At 35.4% G+C, this 11508-nt stretch overlaps 1 protein-coding gene across 1 annotated transcript; it reads left to right on the top strand.

The window, feature by feature from the left end:
* The first annotated feature begins 3416 nt into the window (after nucleotides 1–3416).
* Nucleotides 3417–9548, top strand: LOC137066035 (uncharacterized). Its single transcript, XM_067437336.1, has 6 exons — nucleotides 3417–3629; nucleotides 3736–4086; nucleotides 4158–4571; nucleotides 5530–5637; nucleotides 5806–5858; nucleotides 9450–9548. Exons 1-6 carry the CDS (start codon nucleotides 3584–3586, stop codon nucleotides 9546–9548), a joined length of 1071 nt encoding a protein of 356 aa, XP_067293437.1. The 5' UTR covers nucleotides 3417–3583.
* Nucleotides 9549–11508: the final 1960 nt, after the last annotated feature.

The raw sequence follows: 11508 nt of genomic DNA, 5'->3' as shown, positions 1-11508 counted from the left end.
ATCACACTCAGCTCGCAGCTACAGGCACTCATTTAAACGGAGCTATGGTGAGCAATGTAAGTCTTTTAACTTCTCAAATTAATTTCTATGAAAGTTAAGCTTGCAAAGGCATGAACTGAAACGTGCCAGACTGAACTCGCGTTGTGAATGTATGCCGCGAGTGTAGTCGCGATTACCTCCGCTCTCATCACTCGTGCAGTTAGTGCTCAGTGCTGTGACACTCGTGCGGTGACTCACTCATTATATTGAACAGACACGTTCAGTTTTTAATTGTAGTGTCTTCAACAACTCAGTCACAGTAATGAAGTTGGTGGCTTTGGGAATGGCCTCACAGGGCAGCGAAGCATTCTGGGAATTGTAGTCTTTCATCCCCATGGGACAAAAACACATTTTCTGTCTTTTCTCAGGCTAGAAGACACCAAATTCAAAAATAATTTCACATTTCTACTGCATTGATGACCCAGATTAAATACAGATTCATCTTCCCAGCGCTGAAGTACCCCTTTAAGGCCACCTAATATAAAGTGGGTTCAAGGAAATTATATTTAACATATCATTCAAGTCAAGTCACCTTCATTTATTTAGCGCTTTAAACATAACAGATTGTTTCAAAGCAGCTTTACTGTGATAACAGGATACCAAGTGATATCATTGTTCAACTGAAGTCAGATTCAGATAAATATCATCAATTATTAAATTAGTTCATTTTCATGTTTTCTCCAGAAAACAGTGATGACATCATCCAGCTCAGTTCAGCTCTCATCCAATAGCGTTAATGCAGTCAATAATGAAATCAATAATACTGTTGTATATTAAGTGAACCCAACTAAGCAAAACAGAGGCGACATCCTTCTTTACTCATGATGTGATCATGTGATCAATTCTTTCCGAAAACATCCGAAAAATAGAGAGCAGTGGGTGGAGCTAAAGAATCCCAAGCACACACACACACACACACACACACACACACACACACACACACACACACACACACACACACACACACACACACACACACACACACACACACACACACACACACACACACACCTGTTCCTGGAACTTTCTATTCACAATACGTTGTGTTGACATTATATGCACTGACGTGCCGATTACCAACAAAATAGAGAAATTTGATGCAGTTTCACAAACACACTAATAGAACATCGTTGCTGCTCTTGAAAAAACAATTTTGGGAAGCTTGGGTTTGCGCATGCTCATCCCAGAGAAGTGCCCATACAAGTTATTCCTCCCTTTATAATGCCATAAAGGGCCATACTTGAAAAAAAAAAAAAAAAAAACCTTTCTGAAACTTTCTGAGTGTTTTTGGCACAGGAAAACTCTGGCATACCATGTTTTGGCCATGTTTAGCATGTGAATCACAATGGTAAACTTGTAATAATGTGTTATAATTTGAGTGGTACTGGTGGATTTTCCCTGACAATCCTCAGTGACAACTGGAGATTCACCCATAGTCAAAAGCAAAAGATTAGACTGTACAGAAATGTAAATCTACAGTAATGCTAATACGCTGTTGGTAGTGCAATTTATTGCAATGATTTTTTTTCTCAGTCAGTCAGAACAAAAGTGGAATATGTTACTTGTTCAGATTACATTTTCCGGTTTAACTTATTATTTTGGTCATACTTCCAGTATGTAGAATCTGTGATTCACGAGTTCAGTATCCACACCGATGTGTTGAATGAATGACAGCCACACAAAGTCCTCAAAACACTAAATAAGTAAATAAATTCCACAAATAACTGCAATTGCAGGTTTCAAACAGAGATGGCAACAAAGAGGCAAAACTTACAGACTGCAGCTTTCATTCCCATGCAAATCATGGAACTGGTTTCCTTAGTTAGAGTGGGATTAATGATATGAAAAATGTTATATTTTGAAGAATGTTGATAATCAGACAGTTGACAGTATCGATTGACTACCGTAGTATTTTTGAGTCAAAGGGTGCTGTCAGCTGTCTGGTTACCAACATTCTTCATAATATCTCCTTTTCTTTTGAATAGAAGAAAGAAACTTATGCTGGTTTGGAACAACATAAGGGTGTGTAAATGATGACAGAATATTTTTTTGGGGGTGAACTATCTCTTTAAGTAAATTTGGATTAATACTGACCAGATATTTTTATTTACAATACGAGAACAGGATGCAAATGTTGAATTAACCTGAAAAGTCACTTTTCTTCCCTATTGTGATGTACTGTATGTCCAAGTAAAATAGCTTCTCAAACAAGAAAACTATCTAGGACAGGACTTGTTTTTGTCCTTTAGGAATTGGATTGAATTGGATGGTTGTGGTTTGCTATTGGTCAATCTCATGTGAGTGACAGGTTGTCCCGCCCTCACACTGAAGGTCTAGAAAAGAGAAGTCTCTCTCTCTGCAAGAGGGATGATATTTGATTAAAGATTACAAGCGGACATGTATTGTAAAAAAATGATGTGCATAGATGCATAATTTATAATAAATACTGCAAATTTCCATTAAAAAAAGAAAGAATGGTCAATATGTCATATAGTGATTTTAAACATGCAACATAATGAGGTCATGTGGCAACAATGTAGACTACTGCTATGATAAGCTACCAGGTGATGGCAGTGAGCGATCACAGAAATAGAAAAACAGATTTTTTTGGCAAGGTTTGCAAAAATACTTTACACTAAGGTTAATTAGCTGACATTAACTACATAACATGAACTAATAATGAACTGCACTTATAAAGCATTTATTAATCTTTGTTAACATTAATTTCCAAGTTGACTAATAATTCATTAAAATTTTGTTAACATTAGTTAATGCACTGTGAACTAACATGAACAAACAATGAACAGCTGGATTTTTATTAGCTAACATTAAACAAATTCAGTAACAAATGAACTGTTCATGGTAAGTTCATAATCGCTAATACATTAATGTTAACTAATGAAACCTTACTGTAAAGTGTTACCGATTTATCTTGATTTACAACATATGTCTATGTAAATGTACTTGTACAACATTCAATCATCATTATATCCAGATTTACAGTATAATCTCCCAGCGCACACCTTCATTTTCATACATTTGCACACAGACATAACTCATTATCTGTTTATAATGGATCTCTTTCAGAGTTTCAAATTGTGGGTTAATAGTCCAGTTCTTGACCATAAAAGCTATGCAGGTTCCAACAAGAAATTCCACATGGACCTGTTTTGTTGTATACTTGTAATATTTCAAGATTAAACTGATTTCATGTTTCTTTGTGTGAGTATATATGTCGGCTATTGACCTCTCACATGTTTTATAAAGAGACGTTTCTTTTGTCTGATGAAAGGTATTTGTGTAAATGTTGTAAATGTGTACAACTTCGTTTCTAGTAAGATCTATTTATGTTACATAAATTGATAAGAATATCAGAATAGAAAATGTACATTAAAGATATATACAGTGATGTAGCACATCTGTGTTTAAAGTAAGCTGAACAAGGAAATGATTTGTGAGCTCAGAGAGCCAATGGAATCGTCTCATAGTGCTTCCACCTAAAGCAGAGTGAAGGTTACAGAGAATTACCCTTCTTAGAGTGACAATGTTTGTCTTTCTCATCATTGTATGTGTTCTCTTTTTTAAACCATGTAAGTACAAAACTTGTTTTTCTTGAGCTTTCTTTACTTCTCATTGTGCCATCTATGTATCAACGCATACACATTTATGTAATAACTGCGATTAAATATTTTACAGCAATGCAATATTCTGGAAGTATTTTGCAGACTGAGGATGCAACAGTTCAAGTGGGCGATGATGTGACATTTCACTGCTTTCACCCAAAAGACAAAATGAATAGAGTTATGTGGTTCAAACAGTCTCTGGGAGAAAAACCTGCTCTTGTAGCCTCTTCATATCACTACTCTCAAGAGAGTATACTTCATGATGAGTTTAAGAAGACGAAGCGCTTTAACGTGACTCCAGGGTTTGATAGCTTTAATCTGACTATTGAAAGAACCGTACAGTCCGATGCAGCCACATATTATTGTGCAGGTTCCTTTTCTAACATGGTCTACTTTGGAGTTGGAACTAATCTGGTGCTTAGAGGTGAGTGGTCAACATTTAATGAACCTTTTCTGAAATGTTTCAGTCTTAAATTCATTATGTTCCTTCAATAGATTCGAAATCCAGTCAGATTCATATTCTGCAGCAGCTGAGACCTGGAACATCATCCTCATCCTCATCATCATCATCATCCTCACCATCATCATCATCATCATCATCATCATCATCATCATCATCATCATCATCATCAGATGGAAAAGTGACTCTACAATGTACAATCCAAAATGAACAACAGAGTTGTGGAGGCGAACACAATGTCTTCTGGTTTAGACATGATGCAGGAAAATCTAGTCCAGGAATCATTTACACTCAAGAAAGTTGCAAAAACAGCTCAGTGGCCGCTTCTCCAACCGGGAGCTGTGTCTACAATCTGTCCGTGAGAAACACCAACCCTGGGATTTACTACTGTGCTGTGGTCACATGTAGGGAGATTTTATTTGGACATGGAATTAATCTGGATATTGACGGTAAGTGTGTTCAATAAGAGAAGTAGTTTTATTGATGATGCATATGACGTCATTTCAGTGATCTAGTGCATTTTATAATGCTAAGACAAAACCGGTTTATTTTTGACCTACTGTATAACACTGTATAGTATACCACAGAGTACTTAAGTTTGCATTTTGGGATTATTGTTGATATGGGATAATGAATTGTATGCTTCATATTGTTGTACAGTACACTGTAAAAAAAAAAATCAGGCCTCATTTGAAAGTTTTCTATTGACCGATCACATCTAAATTTTTCAGTTGGCCAAATTGAATTTCTGTGAATAATCGGTCAATAGAACATTTTCAATTGGGACCTGAATGTTTTTTGACAGTAGTGCCCAAAAGTGATGCCTAAAGGGGATATTTGTTTATAATGACCGTACAAGTTCAATTAAACTAAAATATGAGGAACAATTAAAACAAATATATATATATATATATATATATATATATATATATATATATATATATATATATATATATATATATATATATATATATATATATATATATATATATATATTCAAAATACGAAACAAAACCCTGACCTTGGTTAAGGTATTTCTCGGTTTATTTTGCAAAAAGGGCAAAATACAGCTTTACTTTAATATGAAAATAATAAAAAAAATGCATAAAAACATCACAGGAAAAAACACACATTGACTACAACATAATTAGTTATTAATTTGTTCATTAGTTTTTGTATGACAGCCTGCCCAAAATGTTGTCTGCACAATTTGCCATGTTTAATTGCGTTATCACACAAAAAAGAAAGTAAATCCAAACACAATTGCAATGTGCTTGCAAAATCTTTAGCAAATGTTCAATAATATTCGAATAAAGGCTGAAGATGTATATGTTCCTAGGCCGGACATCACTTTTGGCCTTTAGTTTTAGGTATTACGTGATGCATTCATTTATGTTATTGTTTCAGATGGACATAAAGACCAGCACATGTCGTTCTACATTCTCATTGGCCTTGCAGCATTGCTGATCATAAGCTTCATCACTAATGTTCTGCTGTGTGTGAACAAGATGAAAGGTAACCACTGACTTCATATATGATACATCGTATAAAAGCACACGAGAAAACATGCATTAGTTAGAAGTATTCAGAAACGTCATGTCAGATTTATGCAAAAAACATAATTCTCCTTAACAATGCCTTTTTGAAGTCCTAAAACTCGTCTAATATTTCATCTTATAACAGACAACGCTTCTCAGCAAGTTCATGCTACAGATAACATGGAGTCGAGTGCAGAGGTTTGTTTTACAAATGATATGAGTGTCTAAAAGTCAAGTATTTAGTGGTGTAATGTACACAGAAATATTAAATATATGTATATTTATTTTTAGTACCACAGGACCACGGAAATGAATTATTCTACCTTAAAATTCACATCCCAATGCTCGAGACAGCAGAGAGTGGAGAGACAAATGCAGACAGAATATTCTGGACAGAAATTAAACGATTCTGTACTGTAACACTATTTGCCGTTGCTAATATGGTTTTTGAACCAGAGCCCCTCTGAATTATATTTTATGTTCTGAAATAATTATGAGATGTAAATGTCTCTTAATTTTGTTGAAATATCCACAGCTTTTGATCTCTTTCATAATTTGTATTAATGTTAATTAGTATTGTACTGTATGTGAACACAATCTTATTTTCCCAGAAAAACAAGAATAAAACAGAAACACACTTGCTTTTCTTTTGTGTTGATAAACCTTAGATAAGAAACACAACAAAACACAAGGTCACATCAAAAAACAAAACTACAGAGTAGAGCTTAGTCCTCTTTCATTCAAAGAGGCTCTGGCCTATTTAACACCTACTCAACTCTAGGGGTGTAGCCATCCTTTCAGAAATGAGGGGGACAGAAATGTCAAGTAGAATGGCAGTTTTTTTTCTGACCTTTTTTGAGATGTTTTGATGCCATAACATTTAAAATCAACTTATTTTTTCTTTAAAATGATACATTTTGTCGGTTTAAACATTTGATATTTCATCTATGTTGTATTCTGAATAAAATATAAAAATTTGAAACTTCCACATCATTGCATTGTTTTTTATTCACAATTTGTATAGTGTACCAACTTTTTTGCAATTGGGTTTATACTATTTTATAGTTTCTACTGTATTAATGTTTCATCAGTCAAAACTTTTCTGCTTTTTGTTCAGCTACAGCGATAGTTACTGAATGGATGCATCCAAAATCGCATACTCTCTTGAGTAGGTACTTATTTTAAGTAATTGCTTCACAACCACTAAAAGGTATGTGTGTGCGTGTAGTGAGTATGTAATCTGTATGTACTACATTCGCCATGTTGTCATTATCATGTGACCTTCCAGCATCAGTTGAGTCGCTTCACCTTCATTCACCTCCATTCATAAATCCTCTCCCGTGGCCTCATGGGATAGTAAAGTGTTCATCATACACTCTTAAAAAAAAGGGTTCCTTGAGGTTCTATATAGAACCATTTTAGGGTTCCATATATGAAGCAGGTGATAGAACCATTTCTGGTTCTAAATAGAACCATTTCTTTTAAGAGTGTATGCACACTCCAGAATCTCCCCAGTAGTAGTTGGTCATCCAGGTACTTTTTGTCTACCCTTTAATGAGTACTGTGAATACAGATATACTTCTCTTGTCACATATGTTCTTTCACCTTCTATTTAGTGTGAAAGTATGCGATTTTCGGATGTCTTTGTTCATATAAAGGGTTTCCAGGAGCGTCATAAGTTATTTCATCTACAAGTCCTTTCCCACTTTCTGCAAGACGGCGCCCTCTTGTTTTTTCTTCTTGTTTTTTTTTTTTTTTTTTTTTTACATTTAAATCTAGATTTTTCTCACATTAGCCCATGAAAACCTTTCAACAAATGTATGTTTTATTAAAACTGCAGATGTATTCTTCGTCCATACTCAATGCTCTCCTTCCTCGCTCTGTGACACTGGGACAAGCTCTTAGGTCCCATTACCCATTGATGAGTAATGAAGGAAACATGACTCCCATCAGGAAAATCTCTTCATTTCATTTCATCATTTCATTTCATTTCATTTCATTTCATTTCATTTCAAGTCGAGCAGAAAAGTAAGAGAGCAGATATAATAGAAAGTGGTCAGGCTAAACATGTGATTCAAACTGAAAGAGGCGGAACGAGTGAATGACATCATATCCTGCTGAGTGAGTGTCAGGAAGAAACTGATCAGTGTAGAGCAAAACCTGCTACAGTGAACATCAGCGGATCAGCTTCGTGCCTGGTACTTATAACTGTGATCAAAGTACATTTGAATAATTTTTGCTTAAATCAAATTAATTGTGTGATCATTAAATATTTTATTTTTAAAATATTATTAAATAGAGTTTACGTAAATGACTGTTTGTAATTTACCCCACTTTTATTCTTGAAAAGTCCCAATTTTAGGTCTTTATATTGCTTAGATCTGAACTAAAAAAGCATAACCAGGCAAAAGTACATACAAACATAGCCGGATAAATATTAAAAAAGTGATAAAATAAAACACTACCAAAATAAATGACATAAAAAAGGTAAAAGTGGATCAGGACCTTTACTTTGCACTGTAAATGAGCGAGCATCATGGTTTAAGTAGTTTCCAGCCACAAGACCCATTTATTTTTCTTTCGCAACACTTCATGATTCAAAACCACAACATAAATACTTACTGCAACTATTGTCTTCACGTCCCTTTCCATTACAAAAAACAGAAAGCTCACCCTGCTCAGAAGGAACATTTATTACAAGAAGCCTCTGAGATCGTAATGGACAGTCTTTACATAGGGTACAACAGGGCAAAAAGCAAACAAGTTATTTTCAATGCACCCATAGTGTATGATTACGGAATGAAAAATGTTGGTATAGAAAATAAATCATAAAAGTGGTTTATTTAGTTTAAAAATATTTTGGTGGGCCTTTAAGGTGGGCAAGGTGGGCCTTTTCCACACACGTTATTTATACAAATACTTAAATGTTTTTGTACTATTTTAAGTTTATTTTGATAAATACAATAATACATTTTTGTTCAATCAATAAAGGCCACTGTCATTAAAATATGTTAATATAAAACTATATATAAAAAAACCCCACAGAGACAGATTTATTTAAAAAAAGTAACGATTTCCAAATTCATTTATTATAGATGTACAGTAGCAACAACAATAAATCATATTTTATATAATTAATATAAAAATAATTTTGTTTTAGACCTGATGGTTTGATTATAAATATTATGTTTTCTGAGATTATGGGCATGGCATAAATATTATCTTTTTTGGTGTAATTTACTCACTTAAAGGGATAGTTCTACCAGAAAGACTCGGGAGGCCAGATGAAGTACATAAAAGAACAAGTTTATTAACAGACCAGCAAGTATTATAATTAGAGGTTCTTTGGCAGAGGCCCCATCCGTAGCTCTCGTCTCGAGGGTAATGGTCTCTGCATTGCCTGCCTAAAGATGAAGGGAGGTGTAGGCGGGGACCCTCCTGGTGGTGGTGGGAGGATGGAGGTAAATGTAAGTGACCATATTTTATACTCTGAGAATTAGGACATGATTGGTTAGGTCTGAATGTGATGAGTGACAAGCATTGAATCTTCCTGGCAGAACTTAACGCTAGAGCTTTCATTTCACCCAAAAATTTAAAGTCTCTCATACTCACCCCGAAGTTGTTCCACACCTGCTATATATATATATATATATATATATATATATATATATATATATATATATATATATATATATATATATATATATATATATATATATACAAATGCAATAAAGTTTTGTTTTTAATTTACATTTAAATTAAATATTTTTAATTGCATGTGTTATTTAGAATTACAGTGAAAAACAGAACAGACAGATCAGCAAGCTCAGCTATGAGTTCACAGTGCAGAATGCCTGCCTCAGTGTTGCGTTTGTGGTCAGTGCATGAAAGTAAAAACAGAATGGAAAGATCAAGCAGGCAGGCTTCACTAGACCTCAATCTTAGTGGTCAAAAGTTTCCACAGTTGCTAAAAAAAAAAGGTGTCAAAAACAGTCACATGCATTTGCTTAGTTTCTTAGTCTATTTATCGCTACCACATGTGAAAGAGTGAGCTACAAAGACTTTTGATTTCAGGTGTTACATTCGTTTTCATAGGGCACTGCAGTAGTAGGCCTACAGTTTAAACTACTAATATGAACACATGTTAAAATATCACCTTTCTGATGCTGAGGGTTGTTTTAAAAAGTGCAGTATGGATCTCAAAGGGAACTGCAAAAATAACTGTCAGACAGGTTCTATTATTGAGATAAACAGGTCCCGCCTCAAACTCACACTATCAGTTGAGCCAGAGTTGCTGTGTCATAATAACAAAAATAAATAAATAAATAAACACAGTAATGTTTTGACAGAGCCACAGTTTCAAATTAACTTAGTAATATAAAACTTAAAGTTGTATCTGCATGACCTGTGAGAAAAAGATTACATACTTACAAGAGTAGAACTTGTTCACCAATAGTTAAGTAATAAAATAGATTAAAATGATATTTAATGTACAAAAAATATTTTAAAAATTCACAAATTATTTATGTTTATTATGTATTTTATTGATTATTTCTACCGCAGAATAAAGAAAATGTGATAAAGACAATATCAACATTCAGTGGTCATTCAGTAAATTCAGTAAAATTCAGTAAAATTCAGTAAAATTCATCAAAGATGATCATATGTGACCTGCTGTATGATATGATTATATCATCTTTCATTTATTTTCTGTAGACAAACAATCATGGTGCATCAAAATATTTGTTTAGTTTTGTGCTCACAAATCAGCAGGGCATCAGAAATAACAGAGTTGTGTAGTTTCAGGACCACGGACAGTGATATTATATGTCAAAGGTTGCAGTGCTTTATACATGTGGCCCAAATAGATTTATTAGCACTGCTGTCATTGACGGTCACAGTAAAGGTGAGGGAACGGATCTATTTGCAGCAGTGTATATTTAACAGAACTCAAAATACTAGAAACAGAACAACCACTATACAACACAGAACAGAAAGAAACACAGGACTTCAATACACAGACCAAACTAATTAACTAAATGAACACCAGGTGCAAACAATAATCAGACAATAAATAACCAAGGAAACCACCTTAAAACACACAAAACTAAACTAGTAAAAACCAACCCAAACAGACAAAGAACACAGATAATCCCCATACATTACCCCCTATTAAGAAGGCGTGTCCACCTTATTTAGAACAATAACAACAAAAACACGAGTCCAACAGAGGAGGTCAGGAGAGGGTTTACAGGGGGACACAGAGCAGAAACACAGGACAGGCATGCAGGGCGAGGGCAAAGATAAAGGCGGGAGGAGCCAGGATGGAGATAAAAGGGGGGAGAGATCAAGGTAAGATAGCCAGGACACAAGCCCATGGTCGAGTCGAGGGAGAGAGGAGCCATGGTGGAGGTTTGGCAGCTGGAACCAGGGGGACATCTGTCTGAAATGCTGGCTGTGGTGACCCAGGCTGTGTTGACTCAGGAGAAGATGACGAGTAGAATGAACTGGGCTACACAGGTCCTGAAGAGCAGGGTGGAGCTGCAGCGACGAGCAAACAAGTCTGAGCCAGGGTGCCAGAGGACTGAGACGAAGGCAGAGCGACTGAGGACCAAGGCAGAGCTGGAGGGAAGGAGGAGCCTGTGTGAGCCAAGGGGGTGGAGGGACGAAGTCCACGAAAACCTATGGACCAGGTACATCGACGACTGATCAAGGTGAAGCCGGAAGGATGGGAAAGCCAGGTGGAGTCGTAGGGATGATGGTAACAGGTGAAGCCGAGATGGTGAGGAGTCAAGGTGGAGCTGACTGCCTGACAGGCTGAGGTGGAGTTTCAGGCCAGGAGATTCTT

Source organism: Pseudorasbora parva, chromosome 1, assembly GCF_024679245.1.
Source record: "Pseudorasbora parva isolate DD20220531a chromosome 1, ASM2467924v1, whole genome shotgun sequence".
Classification (NCBI taxonomy): Eukaryota; Metazoa; Chordata; class Actinopteri; order Cypriniformes; family Gobionidae; genus Pseudorasbora; species Pseudorasbora parva.
This window is presented reverse-complemented; position numbering and strand designations above follow the sequence as displayed.

What these genes read in the sequence shown, in the direction of transcription:
- LOC137066035 (XM_067437336.1), top strand. Translation starts at nt 3,584, where the DNA reads ATGTTTGTCTTTCTCATCATTGTATGTGTTCTCTTTTTTAAACCAT. An exon ending in AACTAATCTGGTGCTTAGAG is followed by an intron (nt 4,087 to 4,157) that starts GTGAGTGGTCAA and finishes TTCCTTCAATAG; the next exon opens with ATTCGAAATCCAGTCAGATT. An exon ending in GTGTGTGAACAAGATGAAAG is followed by an intron (nt 5,638 to 5,805) that starts GTAACCACTGAC and finishes ATCTTATAACAG; the next exon opens with ACAACGCTTCTCAGCAAGTT.